At 53.8% G+C, this 21,822-nt stretch overlaps 7 protein-coding genes across 7 annotated transcripts; 2 read left to right on the top strand and 5 right to left on the bottom strand.

Annotated features, from left to right (window-relative positions):
- Window positions 1-117: 117 nt before the first annotated feature.
- On the bottom strand, window positions 118-5,495 carry BDY24DRAFT_435611 (membrane transport protein-domain-containing protein; the record flags this gene model as incomplete). Its single annotated transcript, XM_076644185.1, has 17 exons — window positions 5,325-5,495; window positions 5,169-5,226; window positions 4,458-4,960; window positions 4,104-4,375; window positions 3,677-4,003; window positions 2,828-2,983; window positions 2,474-2,502; window positions 2,279-2,360; window positions 2,096-2,174; window positions 1,921-2,016; window positions 1,114-1,853; window positions 969-1,005; window positions 789-868; window positions 584-683; window positions 465-490; window positions 276-358; window positions 118-220 (listed from the first exon to the last, which is right to left on the bottom strand). The coding sequence occupies exons 1-17, from the start codon at window positions 5,482-5,484 to the stop codon at window positions 118-120; spliced, it is 2,931 nt and encodes a 976-aa protein (XP_076495234.1). The 5' UTR covers window positions 5,485-5,495.
- Window positions 5,496-5,601: 106 nt separating this feature from the next.
- BDY24DRAFT_394518 (ubiquitin-conjugating enzyme E2) lies at window positions 5,602-7,538 on the bottom strand. Its single transcript, XM_076641188.1, has 11 exons — window positions 7,404-7,538; window positions 7,265-7,292; window positions 7,125-7,145; window positions 7,013-7,060; window positions 6,910-6,930; window positions 6,680-6,811; window positions 6,572-6,583; window positions 6,365-6,428; window positions 6,208-6,222; window positions 6,077-6,121; window positions 5,602-5,926 (listed from the first exon to the last, which is right to left on the bottom strand). Exons 1-11 carry the CDS (start codon window positions 7,502-7,504, stop codon window positions 5,886-5,888), a joined length of 528 nt encoding a protein of 175 aa, XP_076495233.1. The 5' UTR covers window positions 7,505-7,538; the 3' UTR covers window positions 5,602-5,885.
- Window positions 7,539-7,627: 89 nt separating this feature from the next.
- On the top strand, window positions 7,628-10,982 carry BDY24DRAFT_394515 (topoisomerase 6A family protein). The gene is made up of 13 exons (XM_076641187.1): window positions 7,628-8,302; window positions 8,371-8,651; window positions 8,730-8,796; window positions 8,896-8,950; window positions 9,058-9,111; window positions 9,261-9,401; window positions 9,488-9,640; window positions 9,722-9,786; window positions 9,859-9,940; window positions 10,044-10,117; window positions 10,211-10,265; window positions 10,359-10,408; window positions 10,529-10,982. The coding sequence occupies exons 1-13, from the start codon at window positions 7,650-7,652 to the stop codon at window positions 10,950-10,952; spliced, it is 2,154 nt and encodes a 717-aa protein (XP_076495232.1). The 5' UTR covers window positions 7,628-7,649; the 3' UTR covers window positions 10,953-10,982.
- Window positions 10,983-11,385: 403 nt separating this feature from the next.
- BDY24DRAFT_435608 (uncharacterized protein) lies at window positions 11,386-13,028 on the bottom strand. The gene is made up of 4 exons (XM_076644184.1): window positions 12,679-13,028; window positions 12,531-12,549; window positions 11,813-12,387; window positions 11,386-11,708 (listed from the first exon to the last, which is right to left on the bottom strand). Coding segments are annotated over exons 1-4 (789 nt in total). The 5' UTR covers window positions 12,873-13,028; the 3' UTR covers window positions 11,386-11,707.
- Window positions 13,029-13,375: 347 nt separating this feature from the next.
- YHI9 (Yhi9p) lies at window positions 13,376-15,041 on the top strand. Its single transcript, XM_076635921.1, has 5 exons — window positions 13,376-13,622; window positions 13,690-13,787; window positions 13,924-13,939; window positions 14,043-14,553; window positions 14,681-15,041. The coding sequence occupies exons 1-5, from the start codon at window positions 13,472-13,474 to the stop codon at window positions 14,892-14,894; spliced, it is 990 nt and encodes a 329-aa protein (XP_076495230.1). The 5' UTR covers window positions 13,376-13,471; the 3' UTR covers window positions 14,895-15,041.
- A 146-nt stretch (window positions 15,042-15,187) lies between these two features.
- BDY24DRAFT_342188 (major facilitator superfamily transporter) lies at window positions 15,188-18,109 on the bottom strand (the record flags this gene model as incomplete). The annotated part of the gene is made up of 15 exons (XM_076637471.1): window positions 15,188-15,591; window positions 15,682-15,720; window positions 15,826-15,902; window positions 16,055-16,252; window positions 16,315-16,408; window positions 16,504-16,574; window positions 16,653-16,769; window positions 16,833-16,889; window positions 16,969-17,110; window positions 17,188-17,294; window positions 17,366-17,459; window positions 17,525-17,593; window positions 17,690-17,711; window positions 17,881-17,922; window positions 18,041-18,109. Coding segments are annotated over 15 exons (1,602 nt in total), but the record flags the coding sequence as incomplete, so codon positions are not given.
- A 2,105-nt stretch (window positions 18,110-20,214) lies between these two features.
- On the bottom strand, window positions 20,215-21,788 carry BDY24DRAFT_394503 (uncharacterized protein; the record flags this gene model as incomplete). The annotated part of the gene is made up of 5 exons (XM_076641186.1): window positions 21,392-21,788; window positions 21,242-21,305; window positions 20,743-21,150; window positions 20,561-20,670; window positions 20,215-20,441 (listed from the first exon to the last, which is right to left on the bottom strand). Exons 1-5 carry the CDS (start codon window positions 21,672-21,674, stop codon window positions 20,215-20,217), a joined length of 1,092 nt encoding a protein of 363 aa, XP_076495228.1. The 5' UTR covers window positions 21,675-21,788.
- Window positions 21,789-21,822: the final 34 nt, after the last annotated feature.

The following is a 21,822-nucleotide window of genomic DNA, read 5'->3' as shown; positions in this document are numbered from 1 at the left end:
ATGGTGTGAAGCAAAGAGTCCTGGAGCTCTGATATGAACAACAACGAGATGAATCTACAGTAGCGTCCAAAGGCAGAGAGACGAGCAAAGTTCGAGAAGGAAAGAGAGACGTAGCGACTACGAAACAAACTTGAGTGAGACGGCGGTAAGAGCTGTAGATGAGAAGAAGAGGAACACGTATTGGGCGAGGAGGAAGCTGAAGGACGAAGGTCGGGGGAACCTGATTAGCTCGAGAGCGAGGAAAAGGGAGAACGAAGGAGCTGAATCGGACGAACGCTGCTAAAACATCCGTCTTCCCTTCGTCCGGAGCTTGAAGTTGAGTGACAACGAGCTGAAGAACTGCTGCCGGCGATCCGCTCTGTGCGAAAGGAGGCAACAAGAAGGGAGGGAGACTCAGCACTGGAGCAGAACGTCGAGAATCCCACACGCGTCAAACCAAAAGAGACGCTTCAGCGAGAACGTACCAGGAACATGGCGACGAAGGAAAGAACTGAGAAAAAAAAGACAAGGAAAGAGGACGTCACCTACGTCGTTCGGTAGATGAGCCACGAAAGATGGGAAAGAGAAACGAATCTGCACTCACTCTTCTCGTCCTTCGGAAACAACGTCGTCGTTGCTCCCAAGCCCTGCACAAACCCAACTCCTATCACCGGAAGGATGATCATCTTGGTCGCCGCGATGGCCTGTGTTTCACGATCAAAGAAAAAATCGAATAGCTCGTCAGCAAAGGGAGCGCGTCGAACAGCACGAGCTCGAGAAACCGTCGCGGCGCGAGAGAGAGGACGCACGAGGATAGCTCCAACGGGAAGATTCGACCAATCTCGTGGAACCTTGAGGCGAGCAAAACTAGCTCCGAGGAGGATCAAAGCTGCGGAACAAAGGCCAGAAGTGACGGAGGGGAGTCAGCTCGAGTTCGACGCGGTCGAATGGAGTCGAGTCGATTGGTCGAAACCAGATTGAAAACTCACCTCCTGGAACGCAGATAGCTCCGATAAAGACTGCAGTCTGTTCGTCAAAGGACACAGAAACGCCGGGGGCGAAAAAGAGTCAGCTTTCCCAATCTCGCCGCGTCGTGTCCTCGAACCCAACTGAGCAGAAGACGCGTTTCCGAACCTCCTGAATAAACGCCAAAGCAGGTCTTCCATCCGGAGCCAACTTGATCTTCGTCCCCGACCATCCATCAACGTTGAGCACGAAAAGAGCCTTGATCGGAGGGATGAGAGCGCAGATCAACGCGATGAGGAGGGAGAGCGTGATAGGCGTGAGAAGGCACGAGAGGGCTGCTTTGAGACCGATGTTGACGGCTCCTAGGGTCGTCATGGGTAATTTTCCGATGGGAGAAGAAGGTCGAGGGTTGGGGTAAGGAGGGGAAGTGGAAGAGGGAGGCGGGTTCCGTGACGACGGGGAGCGGGATCGATTTAGGGAGATGTGGGAACCGTTGGAGGGTGTTGTTGCGGGAGGAGGGAGTCGGTGATTGATGGAAGAGCTGTCTGTTGGTCGTAAGTTCGCGGGTTGCGATGTTGTAGATTCGAGAGTCTTGACGTCCACCGTCGGCTCCCGATCCTTAACCGTCTTCTCCTCCGACCCACTCTTCTCTCCCTTCACCGATCTTCCCAGCTCCGGCAACGCCATCTCCAACCCCCCTCCACCCTCTTCTGCCTCCGACGAATCCCTCCTCCCGTTCCTCCCTCGTCCAAGCTTCGCGTCCAACCAACGTCTCCTGCGTGCCCATTTCGCAACAAACCCTTCTCTCGGTCCTTCGGGACTGAGATCGTGGAAGTCCCAGCCACAGATCTTGCTCGCTCCGGTGAAAAAAGTGACGTTGTAGATGAGGATGAAGACGGCGACGAATCCTGAGACCGAAAAGTGTGAGCTCGAGGTCCACGAACGACGCGTCGAAACTCGATCGAAAAGACTCACCGACTCCAAGATCCGGATCGGTAGCAGGGTTGAAAGGAGGTCCGAGAGCCACACTCTGAGTTACAGCTGTTGGTAAGTTGGCCCAGTTCGAGAAGGCTGCGAGGAGAAAAAGGCCGCGTCGAGGTCAGTCGACTTGACGGCTCTTCCATCGAGAACCCTCGTCCTAGAGACTCACCTCCCATGATCAGAATCCCCCACTGGAACTCCTTCGGTACCCAGAAGAACTCTCGCACTATCAGAGCCATGACGAGACCCTGCCGTTCCCATCCAACCAACGACGGAAAGTAGAACCAAACAACTTCAAGTCAGCTCTCGCTCGTTTCTTCTCTTCCCCCAGCTCTTTCTTCGATCGACACACCGTAACCTCGTAGAAGCAAGCCGTCATCGCCAGAGGTCCTATCGAAGCGATGTTCTCCGAGTTGAACGAAGGCACGATGGAGCTAGAAGAAGACGGCAAAGATCCTTCAGCTCGTTGAAGAGAGCAGGGACTCAATTCGGGCGAAAAGGACCGGATCCGTTGAGCTCGAGCTCATCTCGACTGATATGTACTTACGCAAAGATTAAGCAAGGAAGCGTGAGGTTCTGTAGTGGTTCGACCAAGGATAGCATAAAGAGTCAGTTGGACTTCTCTGGGCGAAGAGAAGAAAGAATGGACGGAGGAAGGAAGGAAAGTCGCCGTGAGCTCGAGCTGAGCTTTCCCTTCCCTCCTCGATCCAGCAACGAGTCGAGCTCCAACTCCACTCCCTCGAGTCAAGGTTTTTTACTATCCCTCTATATGGTTCCTAGAGCCGACTTTTAGATCCTCCTCCGGGTTCAAGAGCGCCAGCTCCCTCAACAAGCTCGACCTCCGCTCCCTTTCCCTTCCTCACCCAGCCTCTCCCCCCCAAATAATAACTTTTCAACTCACCATAACGATGTACGAAAACCCCTTACTCGCCTGCGCGGGAAACATCCCCTGTTTCGCTAGGACGAACCCCGATAAGGTCGCGAACGAGATCTTGAGGAGCGGACGCACAGAGGTCCAGATGAGGGAGCCAGCGGAGGGAGTGGAGGACATCCGGCGCTGCTCGAGGTCGAGAAATTTGAAAAGGAGGGTGAAGGAGAAACAGAAGAAAAGAAAGAGGGTGTTGAGGAAGGAAGGAAGGAAGGGAGGGAGGGAGGAGAGCGAGCTCGAAAAACGCGCCAAGCAGGAGGGAGGGCGATAAGGGGAGTTAAAATGTTGATAACCGAGGAGGGAAAAATGTATAGATGAGCTGCTTAGGGGTGAGCTGCAGCGAGATCCGACTGCAAAAAAAAAATCCGTTCCTTCAGCGAAAGGAGCCTTCGTTTCGGACGGTTCGTTCGAAACGCGTCCATATCCCTTTCTCCCGCCTGCTCGAAGGAACGCGAGACGAAAACGACTCGACTCGAGTTGAACGCGCTGGAGTGAGTTGTCGGAGATTTGATGAACGAATCTGGCTCGATCCGGGTTCGCATGAAGTCGAAGTCGAGTGAATCGGTTTCGGTTCGACGCGTCCGGTCTTCCCTTTCTCCTCTCGCTCCCTCTCTCTCTTTCGCACCTCCTCTTCCAAACCAAACGCCATACTTTATCAAATCCTCACTCCTCTCCCAACTCATCCACGATCCCCTCCCCAAACCTCCTCACCCACTTCCACCCCTCTCCTCTCGCCGTGTTCTCACTCCCATCAACCTCCATCCCCTCCTCCTCCCCAACACCCAGCCCCTCCCTCCAACCCGATTTCAGCTTCCCTCTCACCTCCCCACTCTCATCCTTCCAACCCAACCTCCCCATCATCAAAACCTTCACCACCGCGAACCTCAAACTCTTCCTCCCACCCGGTGCTGCCCTGTTCATCATCGTCCTCACGAACACCTCTCCGTTGGGTGGTTCGGAATCAGGGTCGATCCCGAGGATGCTAGCGAGGAGAACGAGGATGGCTGAGTTGGGAGTGGTGACGGGAAGGAAGGAGACGAATAGAGGGAGGTGGGAGGTAGGGAGGGAGGAGTGGAGAGGTGTGAGGAGGTGGATGTTGTACCTCGAGGGAGAGAGGAACGGCGTGGGAGGGGTTGTGAGGGTTAGGATCTGTGGATAACAAAGAAGAAGAAGAAAGGGTGGGGTTAGAGGGAAGAAAAGAGGAGAAATAAAAGAGAAAGAAGGAAGAAAGACGCGTCGCGAAACTCACCAACCCCATCAGCCTGCCCGCCGTTTCCCTCCTCTGCATCACTTGCTCGTAACTCTTCTCGTTCTCGGTTCCTTCCTCCATCCGTGAGAAATCTACTGCAGCTTCGTCCTCCAGGGGTTGGCCCTTCGATTTCCCTTTCGACGAAGAGGAAGAAGAGGAAGGGTAGGTGCTGAAGATGGCTTTGACGAGACTAGCAATGTCCGACCGGGGTTTTCGAAGGTTGGAGGATCCGTCGGTTGGGAATTGGGTTAGGAACATTGGTAAGGGTTGTTCTACGAACGCAAAACAAACAGGTTTGAGTTAGATTTCGAAGGAGAACGAAAAGAATGAAAGAAAGAAACGACGCGAACTGACCCAGTTCTCCTTCCTCTCCCTCCTCAGGCCTGGACCACTCCCTACACTCCCTCAAATCCCTCTCCCAAAGCCCGACCAACACTTTGGTAACCTCCCACCACCTTCCCTCTTCGACCACCACTTCCCTCTCTGCCCCTTTGGCTCCTCCTCCCTTCGTCTTCGCCCTCCTCCCCATCCCGACCTCCCAACCACCGTCTTCCCTGTCCTCCTCCCTTCTCGGAGCTCTAGCCTGCCCAGGCTTACTTCCTATCACTCCCTCGCTCCAGTTCCTCCATCGTATAATCCTCCTCGACACCTGTTCGACGCTCGAAATATCGCGTTCGTCGTGGAAATCCGAGCCCGTCTTCTCTGGATCGTTGGGAGGGACGGCGAGGAGGATGGAACGAGGCGAGTAGATGGAAGAGAGGGAGGTGAAGAGGGAGAGGGAAAAGCGTTGGATGGAAGGGGAGGAGGGAGGGAGAGGGTGGGTGAGCGAGAGGTGCAGGAGGATGAGGAGGTGCGATCTGAGGGAGGAGGTGAGGGAGGAGGTGAGCTTGGATGTATGCGCTTTAAGGAGGGAAGCGAGGATTTTGAGGCCGACGCGGTTTGGAGATCTACTAGGGAAGGTCTAAAGACTCCTCTTCTTCATTCCTTGGAATCCCTACAAGCTCCAACCCTCCCAAAACAGCGCGTCCTCCTCCTCCTCCTCTCCTTCTCCTTCTCGATACTCACACAGAAGGAGCCATCTCGCCATCACAGAAACCCTTCAACGTCTCCAAACCAATCTCATCTACATCCAGATCGAATACAAGTTCGAGTCAGCACTTCCTTATACATCCTCGAGCTCAACGAGAAAGCTCGAGCAGAGGGAAGGAAGTCGAAGCTCACAATGATCCTCCTCGAACGAACTGTTCGCCAACGAAACATAACTCGAAGGCATGACCGGGTCGGCGGGCGTCCATCTCGTGCGGGAAGAAGAAGCCATAGGTGAGGAGGAAGAGGAAGAGCCGTTGGGGAGGACGAGGGCGGGGAGGGAGGCCGTCGACATGCTCGTCGTCGTTTGAGGTGAAGCTCAGAGTGTCGAGACGCGCTTCGGTTTCGTTTCGTTCGTTTCGTCGCGTTTATTTTTCCCGTTGATTCTTCGGGAAGGGCAAGTAGAGAGGAGAGAAGGAGAGAGCAGTTCCATGAGAGAGAGAAAGTGTGCGGTATAAAGTTAAAGCAAAGGCAAAGGAGAAAGAGGGGTGTGAAGAAGGAAGAGAGAACGAAATAAGTGCAAGGGCAAGAGCAGCAAAAGCAGGATTTAGAATACGGAGTGAAGGAGACGAGACAAGTGGGTCTATGAAGAAAGGTGAGGTGAGAACGAAACAAAGCAAGGAAGGAGGAAGGAGCGAAAGGCGTGTGTGCGACGGAAGGAAGTCCGTTTGGGTTCGGAGGAAGTGAAGGAGGGATTTAGAGGACTCGGTAGACGGAAGCGACTTGGGCTTTGAAGGCTATTTGATAGGAAGTTGTGGTGGAAGGGGAAAGGAGAGAAAGAGGACGAGGGAGGAGGAGAGGAATCAGCGACGCGTCTCGTCTCGGTTCCTCGTGTTTGCGTCCTAGCTGTCAAAAGCAGAAGCATCAAAGGGAGTAACGGAACTCACCCTCCTGGTTATCCCAGAGGTCAGCAGCCTCGACGTTGAGAGGAGCTGTAGAGCGACGGAGAGGAGACAGAGAGAAAGGTGAGCTTCCGAGCGGGATGCGAAGGGAGGAAAAGGAGGCGAAGGGAACAAACAGTCGTTGTTGGGCTCTGCGATTCAAAACAAAGTAGATGAGCAGATGGTCAGTACAGTTTGCAGCGAGGTGAGGTGACGGAGGCAAGGCAGGGAGGAAGCGTGTCGGAAGATCGAAGGTCGACGGAGGAGACGGCGAAAGAGGAGGCGAGAACTCACCTCCAAGCAGCGACTGAAGCGAGACCAAGATGGTCTGAACGGAGTAGACAGCAGACCATTTCTCCTGTGAGGTTCGAGGAAGCAATGGGAGGAGGGGAAAGAGGTCAGCAAACCTGAGCTTGAGACGATTCGACTCGACGTCCTCCTCAATCTCGACCCTTTACCGAGCTCAACACCTCCCCAGCTGCAACCAAAGAGAAGACTCACCTTCAAAATATCCTACATCATCCCAAAGAACCACGACCAGACCCAAATCCAAATCCATCAGCTCATGCTCTCGTCCTCCCTCCCTCCCTCCCGCCCGCCCAAACTCACAAGACAGATATCTCCTCCTGGAAGCGCCACGTTCGGGTGGAAGCAAGGCGTCACAAACTTGATGGTGGGTGCTGTGTAAGGGTAGTTGGAAGGGAAGTGGAGGGTGATCTTGAAGGTGAGACCGGCGTAGGGCTGAACGAAAGAGGAGGGAAGGAAGGGATGGGTGAGCTCGTGTGCTTGACGAGAGGAGGAAGCGTTTGGAGAGCTAGAGATCAAGAGGGAGCACGAACAGTGGCTTCCGGTCCAGCGATCTGAGGAGTTCAGAGAGGAAGCATTGAAGGGTCAGCCGGGGAAGTAAAGGGAAGAGGAAGAGCGAGAGGGAAGGGAACACACCGATCCTCGCCATTCGTAGAGGGAAGCGTCCGATTCAGGGAAGGCAGACTGTAGAAACGAAAGCCGAGGTCAGCTCTTGAGCATCATAGCAAGTCGAAGAAGGCGTACTCACGATTCCAGGAACGCTAGCCATCTGCGCGCAACCCAAAACAAAAGAAGCAGAACGGATGAGCTCTCTCCCTTCTTCCTTCCCTCCTTCTTCCATCACTCAACAATCCTCTTTTCCACCCCCTTCCCAAGCCAAAAACATACCATAAGACCCATCAGCTCCGAGCGCAGCCTGTTCCGTTCAAGGCCATCGAAACGAGAATGTAATCAGCGTCGAACTCGACGAGAAAATGAACGAAAAACAACAAGGTCGAAGAAAGGGAGGAGGAGAAGAAGGGCTGACCTCTTCGTTACGCTTCCAGAAGAGGAAGGCCCAGTTTGAGCAGCGGAGGTCTTGGAGGAGGAAGGAGGAGCGGAGGTAGGAGGGGAGTTGATGGAGGACATGGCTGCTTATGGTCAAAAGGAAGGAGGAGGATGGTGGTGAGAGGGAAGAGAGGAAGGAGAGACGCGACGTTGAAACAAATCAACTTTCCTTTTGACCCCGTTCCTTCCTTCCCTCCCAACGACCAGCACCACTCGCTTTTCCAAGATGCAGACCCTCTCGATGTCCGCTCCTTCCTCTCGGTCCTCCTCGATGGATTCGTTCGCTGCTCTGATATGGGAGGATCCGTCAGCTCTCTCTCGCTCGCCATCGCCAGACCCTTCCTCCTCCGAGCTCAACAATCAGGAGGATCCTTCGTCTTCGCAGAGTCAGAGTCAGGGAGGGAGGAAGAGGATGCTTTTGCACTCTCTGGACGAGGATGGAGAGGAGGAGGAGGATGAAGAATCGCAGGAGTTGGAGTTTGCGTTTGAAGGGGAAGAGTGGGGAGGGGAAGAGGAGAAGATGGAAGAGGAGGAAGAGGGAGGTGGGGAGAGCGACGAGGAGGGAGCGTTCTCCCAGATGGTTCCTGCTATGGGAGGAGGACTGGACGACATGGACGACGACGATGAAGAAGAGGATGAGGATGTGGAGGGATATCTAGCAGCATCAGGAGGAGAGGTGGAGATGGAAGACGTCGAAGAAGAGGAAGAGGAAGAATGGGACTTCAGCATGCCTTCCTTCTCCTCCTCGCAACCTCATCGATCTCCTTCCCTCCCGCCCCCACTCGACCCTATCTCCCACTCCCCATCTATCGCTACACCACCCTCTAAAAACTCTCCTCCTCCTCCCGCCAACTCAGCAGCAGAACGAGCACGACGAAGGTACGTCTCTCTCCTCCCTCTCCTCTCCTCCTCCTTCGAGTCCTTACATGCGCCCTTCTTTCTCACAGATCCCTCGCCAAATCCCACATCCAACGCAACCTCCTACTCCCTTTCCTCTCACAACTCTCTCGCTCCCTTGCCCTCATACCACAACCCGGCTCGTCCACTTCCTCCTCTTCTGGACAAGCTCAACCTCCACCCGACTCGGACGCCGACGACGAAGACGACGACTCTCTGGGAGAGAGGAGGAGGAGACAGGATGGGAAGATCAGGCTAGATGCGATGGGTTCGGGTTCGAGGGAAGGATTGGTTTGGCCGAATGGGAGGAAGACTGCGACGAAGGAATTGGGTGAGTCCACGTCGAGAGGGAGGGAGAGAAAGTGGATATTGAGAGCTGACGAGAGGGCTTCTGTGCTTTTTTGTGTAGCGAGGGTGTGGAGGGTTTTGAGCATGATGCACGAGGCGTTGATGGATGAGGTGGTTGTGACGAAGAGGTGCGTTCAATCTCCTCTCCTCTTCGGTCCTCTGTCGATTCGAGATTCGAACAAGCTGATACTCGTCCTTGGTCTCTCTGCTTGTTTCTTTGGCTATAGAGATATCTACTACAAGGATCCAAAGCTCTTCGGATCGCAGGGAGTCGTTGACAGGGTGAGCTCAACGCGTCTCTTTCCTTTCCTCTCAACGTTCCACTCCTTGATCCCCTTTCTTCGGTAGTCGACTGACTCCTCATTCTCTCCCCCTCTCTTGAAACTCAGATCGTCGAAACCATCGCTTCCTCTGCTGGACTTCGAAGATCGGATTTCAACGTCGTTCGTTCAAGCTTTCTCTTGCCTCCTCTCCTCCTCTCGACGGGCGACTTCCTACCTTCCTCCCCAGCAAGACCACTCCAAAGCTCGAGTCCTCATGCCGTCTTCGATCGAAACTGACATCTACTTTCTCCCTCGTCTCTTCTTACCAGCGAGCTTCGCCCAAAGGGCTCTGGTCTTCCAAACTCGTCGAAATCGTCCTTGTCGACTCCAACGCCAACCCTCCGGACGCGTCCCAGATGGTCGAGGAGGACGAGGAGGAAGTGGAAGTGTTGAGATGTGGGGATATGCTGGTACCTCCAAATCACTCGTTCTTCTTTCGTGCCCCCTCGGAGCTGAACTTTGTTCCTTCGTCGCGTCGTCGATTGCTTTCCCACAGCCAACTCTCATCCCTCCCTCCGAAAACATCGAGGACGTCCGACTCATCGACGACGAGAAGAAGCTCCTATGGATTCTCATCCTCGAAAAGGACGCCATCTTCCAAACGCTCTGCTCGATCAAGTTCGGTGCGGAGGAAGGGTTGTTGATCACTGTTCGTTAACAGCTCTTCTCTTTCCCTTTTCTTCCTTCCGAAACTGATCTTCATCATCTTTTTTTACTCCGTTATCCACAGGGCAAAGGCTACCCCGATCAGTCGACAGCTCAGTTTGTTTCGTTGCTGGCGACGAAGTTCCCAAGGTGAGTTCGACTCCTCGCGTCCTCTTCTTGACGAGATGCTGACCCCTTTGTCCTCCTTTTCCCCCCCAACAGAACTAAGATCCTCGCTCTTGTCGATGGAGACCCTGATGGGCTGGAGATCCTTTCGGTCTACAAGTTCGGTTCGAGGACGGCTGTGAGTTTTCGTTTCTCTTCGAAAGACGCGTCGTCGTTGCGTCTCGAAGCCCGGTTCGGAACCAAATCTGACTCCCGACGGTTGTTTCCTTACGATGCCGCAGGCTAAGCTCAACAACGAGCACCTCGGAGTCGAACGGATCGAGTGGTTGGGAGTGAAGGGAAGCGAGTGGTCGAGGTACGTTTGTCTTCGCTCTCTCCTTCTTTTTCTCTCCCCAACTCAGAGACGAATGTCGAATTGCCATCTCTTCCTCTGCTCTTCCGTATTCAGTCTTAACATCGACTACGATCTCCTCATCCCGCTCACCGTTCGAGACCGGAAGAAGGTGAACCGGCGACGCGTCTTCGTCTCCCTCTCGAGAAGGACCGAACTGGCTCATATTCCCTTCCTTCTTTCCTCCCTTCTTGGAACCGAACAGATTTACAAGATGCTTTCACGACCCGCCGAAGACATGCCTGCTGAATGGAGGTTCGCAAAACTCGTCCTCACCTCAACCAACCGACCAACATCGCCCTCTTCCCGATCCCCTTCCCTTTCGACGCGTGTACGCTGATCCTCCCTTGTCGCCGGCTGGCGTTCTATCAATAGACGAGAACTCTCTCACATGATCCATCTTCGACACAAAGCTGAGATCCAGCTTCTCACCTCTGCTCCTTCAACGACTTCAGCTTCTCAACCCACCCAGCCCTCGAACTCGACCAACATCAACACCGTCGACGATCCATCTCAGTCTCAGCGGCCGACTCATCCTCGTGGAGGAATGTTCGATGATCTTGAAGAAGTGGAAGAGGTGGAGAGAGTGGGAGACGAAGGAGAGGGAGTGAAGGCGGAGAAGGGAGAGGAGAAGAAGGGAGAGTCGGGTGCTGGAAGGAACGGGAGAGGAGGAGTTGGAAGACTGGTTGAGTATCTGGAGGAGAGGATCGAGAGGGCTCTGGCGAGGGAGGAGGTTGGGCTTGAGGTGAAGCAGGAGGAGGAGGAGGAGGAGGAGGGGATGGTGGATTGGTTTGGTTGAGGGTATGGGAGCTAGGGAAGATGAGACGTGTACGTTCTTAACCTAAATATCCGTCTCTAGAGGAAGAAGGAGAGCTGAGGGAGAATGAAGAAGAGCTCGACGGTCGAAGGGCGAAGTAGGACGACGACGCGTCGACAAACACGAGCAGAGAGAGTTTCGCTCTCTTTCCTCCCACCCTGCCCTTTTTCTATCGTCTAGATTCTGCGCCAAAATTTAACGACGCGAGAACGGAAGAACTTTTGCAACGGGGCGAATGGACGGAATGATACGTCCCAGAGACGCCTCGAAGCTGAGAGGATCGACGCGTCGCATCTTTCTCGCAACAACGTTTTTCCCTTCCTATCCACACCTCAACGAAAGTTTCACTCTTCCCTTCCTTCCCTATATACGGCCCGCTTCTCTCTATCTATCTCGCCGCGCCTTCATCTTCGCCGCAAGAAGAGAGAAAATCGTATTCGTGTCGCATCCATCAGTCAATCGAGAAAGAAGAGGAGAGGTTGGGGACGTATCAAGGACGTCAAAGGGGAGAGTACACTACTATCGAAACACTACTACAAAGAAGGAGAGAAGGACCTCGAACTACAAACGAACACCGAGAAAGGGAAGGACGAGAAACAACACAGAAAATCAAAAGACCGAAACGTATCGAGAACGAGAAACCGAAACCCTAATACTCCTCTCCTCCTCCTTCGAAAACCTCCCTTCGATCCCATCCGTAATCCTCCAGCGATCGAGATAGAGAGGGCGTGCTTTGGTCTGTGAACGAAGACGAAGAAAGAGCGACGGAGGGAGGGAATAGTCAGAACGAAGAAGAGAGATGGAGGAGAAGGAAAGAAACGGAGGAGGAGAACGCGACTCACTATCGAGAGCCACTACTCGTCGTCGAATTCTCCCTCGTGCTGCGAGAGTGAAAAAGAAGGGAGAAGTAGAGATTCAGGAAAGGAAAAAAACGACGAGAAAAGGGGAAGGGCGGAGAAGTCGTCGAGGACGAGGAGGCGGCAAAGTCGGCTCGAGCAACCGCAGGCCAACAACGACGACGCGACGGTGGGATGATGAGATAGAAACGAACCTTGGCCTTCTTCTTCTCCTTCTTTCCCTTGGGAGCTGTGAGAAAGAGAAGAAAGGAACGAAAGAGGAGAGTCAGGAACGGAGGAACGAAAGGGCGAGAGGCAAAGGTCGAGTCATGAGACGGGACCAGAATTGGAGGAGAGTCGTGTGACGTTTGTCGAAGCTGATCGTCTCGAAGGTCGTTGAGGGAAGGGAAGTGGAAGAAGAGAAGAAGAGAAAGGGAAGAGATGGGAGATGAGATGTGAGATGCGAACGAACCTTCAATGACATGCATGGGATGGTTCTTAGCCTTCCTGGCTTCCTTCTTCTGCTTCTTAGCGTCCTCCTTGTCGAAAGCCTTCATCTGCTTCTCCCAGGCGCTCTTGGTCTGAACGAACGTGAGCGAAGAAAGGAAAGGGAGGTAGAGAGTTAGAAGCGGAGAAAGGTGAAGGGGGGAAAGGGGGTCGGGAGAGATGGGGAGCTAGAGGGAGGGTGGATGGGTGGGAGGAGAGAGGGAAAACGAGGACAAACCTGCATCAAAGTGTTTCCCCTTGCGTGCGAGAATGAGAATGAAAGAGTGGATGTCAGTACAAGAGAGAAGAGAAAGAAGGAAAGAAAGGAAAGGAAAGAAGGAAGGAAGAGGAAACGAGATGGGGAGATTGCGGGAAGCTCGACTCACCATCGATCTGGAACGACAGTCTCCCTGTGATAGGAACTGAGAACGGGATGATCGAGAGGCTCTTCTCCTTCGTTGATGTTGTCGAGATGAGCCATGTGGGCACCCATCGTAGCGACGGGCGAGGTAGCGAAGTCGGAGGAGGACGATCTCCCACCGAAAGAGGAAGCGTCCGAGGAGGATTGGTACGACGACATGAGTGATTACTGAGTTGGGTTGCTGGGTTGAGGAGTAGTTTGGGTGATTGGTGGGTTGGAGTTGGAGTTGATGGTTTTGGTTGGGAGGGAAACGAAGGAAGAGGGAAGGGAAAGCCTCTTGTAGGGAAATCGAAATGGACTCTTTGAGGTCACTCGACCTTTGCTTCGCTCCTTTCCTGAGTCCCGCCGCTTTTCTTTCTGAACTCTCTTGGAGCGAGTCTCACCAAGGATCAGAGACCCGAGTCAGCTGAAAGCAGCAGCAGTAGTAACAAAAGGTAGCGAGCTCAAGGATAGCAGAGAGCCAGTCGAATGGTTACTGACGACGCGAAGGACCAGGAAGAGCGAGAGTCGGCCGTTCGAGCCTGCCGTCCCGACTTTCTTCCCACTTCTCTACCAGTCCTTCTAGCGTCTCTCTCTCCCCTCCCCCATCTTCTAGTCTACATGCTCGTCATCCCTTCCACGTCGTCGTTGGTTGTTGGTTGTTGTTGTTGACCTTTTGATTCCTCTCACCCCTGCTCACCCTTCCCCGCCTTCCTGCGGTGGTCGACCGAGGGCTGAATCTGAGTGCTCCTTTTCCCTCTTCTCCTTCCCAAACCGCCATGAGCTCCCTCCCTTCCTTCCCCACCTTGTCCTACGACCTCCTCGACGTCTTCACCCTCGATCCATGCAAACCCTTCACTGGAAACCCTCTCGCTGTTGTGTATGGTACTGAAGGGCTCGCTCAAGATCAGCTTCAGAAGATCGCACTGGGTGAGCTCGACGTCCCCGTCCTCTTTTGCCTTTCTCAGAGCTGATGTCGTTCTTGGTTTTGGTACAGAATTCAACCTCTCTGAGACGACCTTCCCTTCCCTTCCATCAGAGGAAGAGAAAGCGAAGGGCATCGACTACAACGTCAGGATTTTCACCGTCGAAGAGGTTCGTTCGAGTCATCCTTCCTTCACTTCGGCGACTCAGTTCCTTTCCCCCTCTCTTTCTGCTAGCTTACCGATCTGGGCTGAGCTTGAAGGACTGACTCGTATCGTCCTGTCTGTCTCTATATCTTCGTATACAGGAACTTCCCTTTGCTGGTACGTTTCTCTCTCGCTTCTGTCTTCTTCTCCTTCTCTCGAAGTTCGAGCTCACCATCTCCTCCCTTCCCTCTCCCTCCCCCTCCTCTCCTCCTCCTCACAGGCCACCCAACTCTCGGAACGTGCTTCTCTCTCCTCTCCCGTTCCCTCATCCCTCCTCCTCCTTCCCCAACCACCAAAATCATTCAATCCTGCCCTTCAGGCCTCATCTCCCTCCTTGTCTCCTCCTCGCCCTCCCTCGTCCATCTCTCCTCCCCTCACAAATACATCTCCCCAGCCCAACTCGCTCTCCCTTCCTCCTTCCTTTCCATCTTCTCCCTCCCTGAAACCACCAGAACGGGGATCATCAGAGTCAGCAGCTGTGGGCTGCCGTTCTTGTTCGTTCAGGTCGAGGACGAACAGGCGTTGGCGGAGGCGAAAGCGAATGGGGAGGGCGTGAGGAGGATGATTGAGGAGTTGAAGGTGAAGGAGAAGGAGTCGGTGCAGGGGGTGTTGATGTTTTATGTGGAGAGGATTGAAGGAGGGGAGGAGGGAACGGTGAACGTGAGGGTGCACGACAGGATGCTGTATACTCAGCCGGGAGAGGATCCTGCTACCGGAAGTGCTAATATCGCGTGAGTACCTTTCATATTACTTCCCTTCTTTCTCCTTCTCGCCCTGGAAAGTATGATCTTCTCGGCTCGAAACTGACTCATTTCTCTCCCTCCTTCTCGCTCGCGTCCCGCCTTCGTTTCTTCACAGGCTCGGCCCCGTTCTCCTCCAAACCCCCTCCCTCAACCTCCCTCCCGACTTCACTGGAACTCTCAACTACACTGTCGCCCAGGGACTCGAGATGGGATGTCCTTCCCAGCTGTTCGGGAGGGTGGTGAGTGAGAAGGGAGAGGTGAAGGAGTGCTGGATTGGAGGAGGAGTGGTGAAGGTTGGGGAGGGATGGATCAGAGTTCCGGAAGCGTAGGGAATAAGGAGGAAGTGGGGAATGAGATAGATGCGATAGGATGCGGTTTGGGTTGGAGGGAGTGAGAAGAGAGAGTGGACGCGTCGAGGTGTGTTTGTGTTGGGCTCGTTCGCTTGTAGCTTTCAAACGTAGAGAGAAACGACGGGGAAAGCAAATTTCCTTCTATATGGGTGAGTATCGATGAAGGATGAACTAGGGCGAACGAGCGATCAAAAAGTCGAACGCTTTGAGACGAAGGACGAGAGAGAGAGTGAGGACGAAGAAGACTACAACGATGGAAGGGAAGCAGGAAGCTAATAGATACAAAGCCTAAAATTCGAGAGTTTGTAGTGTAAAGGGGAGATCCTTAGAAAGGGTATCGGAAATCTGAATGAGACGAGAAGCCAAACCGAAAAGACGACGCGTCGAGTGAGCACATCATCCTTCTCCCTCTCCTTCTCCCTTCTGCCTCTCTCTCTCCCACCACCCCGTCCAATCACCCAACCACTCTTCATCCCTTTCTTTCCCTCTTCCCACTCACCAGGATGACTGTCCCCGTCCCGGCCCTCTGCGATCCAGGCCTCTCTTTCCTCCGGCGTCAACTCGTCTCGGATCCTGTTCAGTCTCTTGAAGTTCCATCCCTGAACGGCGTAGAGGCAGGCGGCAACGATGATGAAGCCCATGGTCACGGAGGAGCCGAGTTGATAGCGAGGTGCGTCTGAGAGAGACGACGGGGGAGGTGTGTGAGTTTGAGATAGCGGAAAGAGAGGAAGGGAGAGGAGGGAGTGATGGGAGATGAAAGAGTTACCAGACGAGCGATAGATGTTTCCCGCGATGAACCCGGAGGCTGAGGGGAGCATGGGTGGGGGGGAAAGAGAGATGGGTCAGCGAGAGGAAGGACAAGCGACGCGTTGAACGTCGAAGAGATGGAAAAGAAGGAGTGGAGACTCACAGTTTCCGATAGCTTGCTGGGCTCCGATAGCAGTTGCTCGTTTATAGAAGGGAGCGTGGGTTCCAGCGAGGAGGGTGCTGGATTTAGGTGAAGTAAGAAAAAAGGAAGAACAAGGAAAAACAAAAGGAAGGGCGGAGACGCGTCAGTTTTAGTTCGCTGCCTTGCGATGTCTTCGATCTTGACCTTGAACGATAGATCTTGAAGCGCAAAGCCTACAGGGGATACGTACATGTTCAGTCCTACAATGCAGAATATTCCAGTAGCGCAGAGGAAGCAAGCGAAGAGACGGACACCGAGTCCTTCGACGGGAGACAGGAGGATGGCGTAGCCGACTCCTGTTACGAGTGCTAGAGGAATGAGAAGCGGTGTTCGTTTCCCCCATTTGTCGGAGAAGATGGCGATGGAGATGTAGACTCCTGCTGCCCAGCTGATGCAAAGGGTGCGTCAATGAAAAGCGACGGAGACGCGTCGTCGAGTGCGAGAACTCACAAATAGATTGGAGCGGTGATGAGCTGAGTAGTGAGAGTGGAAAAGCCGAATCCCTTGATGATGACGGGAAGGAAAGTCGAGAACCCGAAGGAGGCTTCGAGAAGAAAGGAAGCAGGTCAGCACGCGTCTCGTCTCGTTTCGTTTCGAGGCAAGTCGAGTTAGAGCAATGAGATGAAGAGGAGAACTCACCGACATTGGCTGAAAGCTGAGCAAATCCGGAAATGTAAAGCTTGTAATCGGTGAGAGCATCCTTGACTCGCCTCCACTCAAACTCTTGCTTTCCTGAGAGGGAGAAGAGAGATCCTCAGCGAAACGACGGGAAGGGTTGAGACGCGAACGGCTGAGACAAAAAGGTGGAGGCCGAACCGTTGTAGATAGCGTTCTGTCTGTATCGGATTTTCATAAGAGCCTTATCCTCATCAGTGAGGTAATAGCAGACCTGGGGATTATCGGGACTGGAAAGAGAAAAAGATCAGTTCGGACTTGTTTGTGAAGAGAAAGAGGAACGTTCTGCTCACAGCAACCAGAAGATAGTGAAGCCGAAAAGAACAGTTATAAGGCCTTCGATGATGTACCTGACAGTACAAAAAAGCGAAACAAGACAACTCATCAGTCGGCGTCGAAGGAAGAGAGACGCGTCCAGAGCCGACTCACAACCACTGCCAGCCCGCCCTCTTCCCCACTCCGTCCATTCGAAGAATTCCGTATGCGATGAGCCCCCCAAAGGCTCCAGATATGGCCGAAGCGACCCAAAGGTACGAGATCCTAGTTCCCATCTCTCCAGGTTTGTAGAAGGCTGAGGTCAAAAAGAAGAACGCGACGCGGGTTGAGCTGAACCGCTCCCTCTTTAATGATCTCGACAGATGGACGTACAAGAGAGGTAGAGAGTGAGGCAAGGGAACAATCCTGATTCGCAAACACCCAGAAGGAGTCGAGTAACGACCAAAGAGGCGAAGGAATCGACGAAACCCGAGAAGAGGCTGAGTGAGAGCGACGCGAGGGAGGGAGTCAGTTGAGAATGAGCTGTTTGCAGAGGTAGAGAAGGACGTACGTTACGAGTCCCCATGAAATCATCAAGAGCGGAATGAACACCGATGGTCTGAACTGTTTCATCAACACTGTACACGGTCCCTCGGCGGCGACGTCTGTGAAAGGAGTGGGTGAGCTCGGAGCGAAGGAGCGCAACGGATTCGAGAATCCAGGAGCTCACAAGTCGCATAGAAGAGAGTGATAGCAGTGTTGAGCTGAGACCCTTTGAGTCCAGCGGTCTCGGAGAGACCTACGCATCGAAAGAACAGCCAAATTGCGACGCGTCGATGAGTCTCGTGATTGAGAACAGAGGGGGAGAAAGTCTAGAGATCCTGTATTAACTCACCAGCTGAAGCAGCATTTCCGATCTGTACTCCATCGGGAAACAGAAGATAACAGAGCTTGGGTTAGCTATTATCTGGGTGGCCGGGACGATGGTTTCGAGCTAAGGAGATCAACCGCGTTCCTTCTTCGAATTCGATGAAAATCTGGGAGTACAAGACCAGCAGAGTCGACAAACGGGGACGTAATACTTACATTTGACCTGTCGAGGTAGGCCAGGAGGAAAATGAGGGAGAGCTGTGTTGAAGCAGAGAGACGGGCGGGGAGGTCGAGATCAAAGGGGAGATGTCAGCGTTCTCGAGCTCGTCTTCGTCCTCGTCGCCCCGTCCGTCGACGAGTGAAGCTTCAGACGTACCACAGGTGCGATATGGAAATCGAGCTTCCGTAGAAGGGCAGCTTCGCGGGCTGGGTCGATGTAGAGATCCTCTTCGACTTCGACGACTCGACGTCTCCAGGCGCTTTCTTTTCGTTGATGATCTCCTCGACGGAGGAGCTCTCGGTTGCGATCCCAGACATGGCTTGAGAGACTGTGCGAAAGGCTGTGGAGGATTCAAGTGGTGAAGGTGGGAGGGTTTGAGATGATGAGTGTTGAGGAAGAAGGGTGGAAGAAAGAAGACCGAGACGAGCTCGAGGGCAATCTCTCTGGGGTCCTCCCGACGGATTCGTCCGACTTGCACTTTGCCGACTAGAACAGGAAAAGGCAAAAACATATCAATCGAGAGCGAGATAAGGGCTGAGTGATAGGCCTGTACGAGGAGCCGCTGGGAGGAGGTTCCGACGACGACGACCGAGCGGGAGGGATCGAGACGACGCGACGTTCCGATGACGGAGGAAGGCGAGTTCGATTGAAGCTAAGACGAGTGTGAGGACGTACCTGTGGACGCACAATCGGAGGTCAATGCGCGTGAAAGTTTGAGCGAGGAAGGGAGCGGAGGTTGAGGAAGGGTTCGAGCTGAGGTTGATGAAGATGATTCTGGAGGGAAAGCGGCCTGTCAGAGGAAGCTCAAGTATAGAAAGAGGGAAGAGAACCGAACGTACTCTCTCGCATAAAAAGTTCTCTAGGGCATCGAGGCCGACGAGGGTGACATCTCGGTAGAGAAGAGGGGAGGAGAGCTCGAGGAAGGCGAAGCTGACGAGGGAGGTCGTTGCGAGCGTCAAGGGGTCACAGAAGCGAAGGATTTTTCGTTTGAGTTCGATGGGGAGGGAGGGAAGAGGAAGGGGAGGAGTGGGTTAGGAATCTGACATGCTGAGAAAAAAAAGAGGTCCTCGCCGTTTGGGGAACAAGAAGAGAAGGGACGTTTTCAAGTTGAGCTCGAACGGTTTTGATCTCCTGCCCTCTTCTTCTCCTCCTTCCCCTCTAGATCTACGGAGCCACATCCCCATCCCCATCTCCACCCTCCCCTTCCATCTATTCCCCTCCGGCAACAACTACCGCTCCCGTCAGCTCTCCTCCGAGAGTTCAGTGCGCGTCGAGGAACTGGGTCGAGATGGGAGGCACTCGAGAGACGAGGAGTTCGTGGGGATGGCAGGATGCTCATCTTGGCGAGGAGGGTTGCGATGAGATCTGGTGGGATGGATTGAATCGGGACGGTAGGGTTTTGGGAAGAAGAGAAGGTTCGTCGCGTCTCTTCCTCTCTCACGACTTCGAACCGTCTTGCTGATTCTTTTGTTTCTCTCTTTTCTGTCGTCTTTTCAGTCAGGTTTAATAGAAGCTCGTCTTTTTTTACCCCTTTAATTTCGAAGCAAGCGAGAACAAGCTCGAGGAAGAAGAGTCTGATGAGTCGGGAACTTTCGTTAAAGGAACGGGAAGGGACGTAGAAGCGAGACAGATAGATAGATAGATAGATTAGCATGAACCATATTGCGCTCTTCTATGAAAGGAACCTCGCAGCGAAAGAAGAACACACACAGCTGACTCGAGTCGCAAACCAAAAAGAAGGCTAGTGATCGTCGACGCGGCTCGTCTTCTCCCCGTTCTCCTTCGTCATGTCCGCTGTGCTGACCGATCGAGGGTGCTTCTTGGGTGATCCAGGTATCGGGCGGAGAGGATGATGGGATGAAGGGACGAGGGGAGAAAGGGGGTCGGAGAATGGAGGTGAAGAGGGAGACGCGTCCGACGGTTGAGCAAGGCGACACGAGAGATTCGATGGACCAGTGGAAGATCTCGAGTTCGCTGCTAGGAGAAGAGGATGATTGAAGAATCAGATCCAGCGAGATGCAACATGAGTCAGTGAGGATTGACGAAGCGGAGCAGGAGGACAGAGAAACGGAGAAGCTCACCCGGCGCGTCTCTCAGCTTTTGACGTAAAAATCGTCCCCGTTCCGCGCGTACGCTCCGACAGCTACTACAACTTTTCAGCAGGCCTCCGGTAATGGATAGGAAATCAGCTCCCAACTTGGTTGTGCGGCAGACGATGCAGGTGCGCCTTCCATCCAGTTCGAGCGAGACTGACAGCTCGGCGACTGGTTGAGGGGAAATTCAAGATGAAGGGGGGAAAGGATAGGAGAAGAAGAATAACGGGGAAGTTATTATGTCAGCCAAGTCGAAGGAGGAAGTAGACTGGGAGGGAAGAGGGAAGAAGGCTGGCTGAACTCACGCTTCACCTCAGATCGGTCTTTCGACGCCTTGCATACGATGCAGGTCCGGAGTCGTTTCCCTGTGTGGACGTGGAGTCCGAAGTTTCCTACAAGCTGCGTACGAAAGCATCGACAACAGCGGCTCCGTTGCTCCCCGTCCGACGCGTCGACGGTGGAAGCTTCAGAGGAGAAGAGGATCGGTAAGGAGGAAAGAGGATGGGATGGAGCAGTATTCAGCGAGCGCATCGATTGATTCGATGAGAGCAGCATGATGTGCGAAGGAGAAGGAAGTACTGACTGGCAAGTCGAGTTCTGCTCCGCCGGTTCGACTGCCTGCACCTCTCTCGACAGAGGTCGCAGGAAAGATAGTCTTTTCCAGCTCGCCTTCCCCTTAGAACCACCGAAAATCTTTCCACAGGAAGTAAAAAGTGACAATGAGAACATGTCCGTCTCTCTGCTTCTCCCAATCGACGGCTCGACGCGTCCTCGAGGCCTCCGTCCCGTCCGTCCTCCTCAGCGTCCTCCCGGTCATCTACCCACTCTGAGGAAGCGAGCTCGAGATCACTCTCCGTGCGAGGAAGAGAGTTTGTCGAGGTCAAGCTCGTCGGATGATCCTCGAAGGTGGAGACGACCTGGGAGACGACCGGCGAGGAGGACGGGAGGGGTTGGGAGGGCGAAGAGGGAGGAGTTTGAAGTGGTTCGAGAGGTAGAGATCGAGGGAAAGATTTAGAGAGTGGAAGAGATACTCGAAGGGGATCTGACAGTGCTGGGAGGAAGAGGTAGGGTCGGCGAGAGGGTTGAGGCGCGTCGTGGTTTGGAGGAGGAGGGCGGGAGGGAGCGAAGAGGGAAGGAGGTTGACGATTAGAAAAAGGAAAGGTAGGCGATAGACTTTTGAATCATCGAAGAAAGGTCTATCAGTTCACGGTTCTCGAGGAGGTGAGCAGGAGCTCAAGGAAGTGAAGAGATTAAAGAGACGAACCGTCGGGCGAACGGTCCTCCTCCCAACCTTCCAGTAGGACCAGAGAACCTGCGAGGTCCAGAAGCTGAAGCAATAAGATGGGGTGAGTGAGAGACGAGCATCAGCTTCAGTCCATACAACAAAGCTTGGAACGGACGAAAAAGAACTCACCTCGACGACGTCCGACGACCGCATCTCCTGTGGGAAACCTCACAGGAAAAGAGTGACCTTTGAGACCCTGAGGGGAGAACAGACGAGGTAGTCTTCGAATGTCGGAGAGTGGCTGGGGATGGTACGAGGTTGTAGAAGAAGGAAAAGAAGGAGGAGGAGGAAGACGTCGTTGGTCGTCGATGTCGGTCGAAGGAGGGAGGATCGACCGAATCGAGGGAAGGGAACGTCCTTGAACCGACTTGTGCTGGATGGGAGGGAGAGGCAAGAGCTGGAGAGAGGACATGGGTGAGGAAGAGGAAGGAGGGAGAAGGAAGGGAGAGGAAGTGGTGGTTGGTGGATCAGCGAACACTTCGACAGCAACTCCTCCTTTTTGTCCTTCGAGAAATCAAACGCCTCCTCCTCTTCGCTTCAGGCAGCGCTCCTGTTCAGTG

This window comes from Mrakia frigida, assembly GCF_051309035.1.
Source record: "Mrakia frigida strain ATCC 22029 unplaced genomic scaffold BDY24scaffold_22, whole genome shotgun sequence".
In the NCBI taxonomy this organism is placed as follows: domain Eukaryota; kingdom Fungi; phylum Basidiomycota; class Tremellomycetes; order Cystofilobasidiales; family Mrakiaceae; genus Mrakia; species Mrakia frigida.
Note: the sequence above shows the minus strand (reverse complement) of the source record. Positions and strands in the feature narration are given on the sequence as shown.

Coding starts and splice junctions, on each gene's coding strand:
- BDY24DRAFT_394515 (XM_076641187.1), top strand. CDS start 7,650: ATGCAGACCCTCTCGATGTCCGCTCCTTCCTCTCGGTCCTCCTCGATG. Junction 9,787..9,858: donor CTGGCGACGAAGTTCCCAAG/GTGAGTTCGACT, acceptor CCCCCCCAACAG/AACTAAGATCCTCGCTCTTG. Junction 10,118..10,210: donor AAGGGAAGCGAGTGGTCGAG/GTACGTTTGTCT, acceptor TTCCGTATTCAG/TCTTAACATCGACTACGATC.
- BDY24DRAFT_394518 (XM_076641188.1), bottom strand. CDS start 7,504: ATGTCCTCCATCAACTCCCCTCCTACCTCCGCTCCTCCTTCCTCCTCC. Junction 7,146..7,264: donor CGGAGCTGATGGGTCTTATG/GTATGTTTTTGG, acceptor GGTTGCGCGCAG/ATGGCTAGCGTTCCTGGAAT. Junction 7,061..7,124: donor TGGCTAGCGTTCCTGGAATC/GTGAGTACGCCT, acceptor TCGTTTCTACAG/TCTGCCTTCCCTGAATCGGA.
- YHI9 (XM_076635921.1), top strand. CDS start 13,472: ATGAGCTCCCTCCCTTCCTTCCCCACCTTGTCCTACGACCTCCTCGAC. Junction 13,623..13,689: donor GCTTCAGAAGATCGCACTGG/GTGAGCTCGACG, acceptor GTTTTGGTACAG/AATTCAACCTCTCTGAGACG. Junction 14,554..14,680: donor ACCGGAAGTGCTAATATCGC/GTGAGTACCTTT, acceptor GTTTCTTCACAG/GCTCGGCCCCGTTCTCCTCC.
- BDY24DRAFT_435608 (XM_076644184.1), bottom strand. CDS start 12,872: ATGTCGTCGTACCAATCCTCCTCGGACGCTTCCTCTTTCGGTGGGAGA.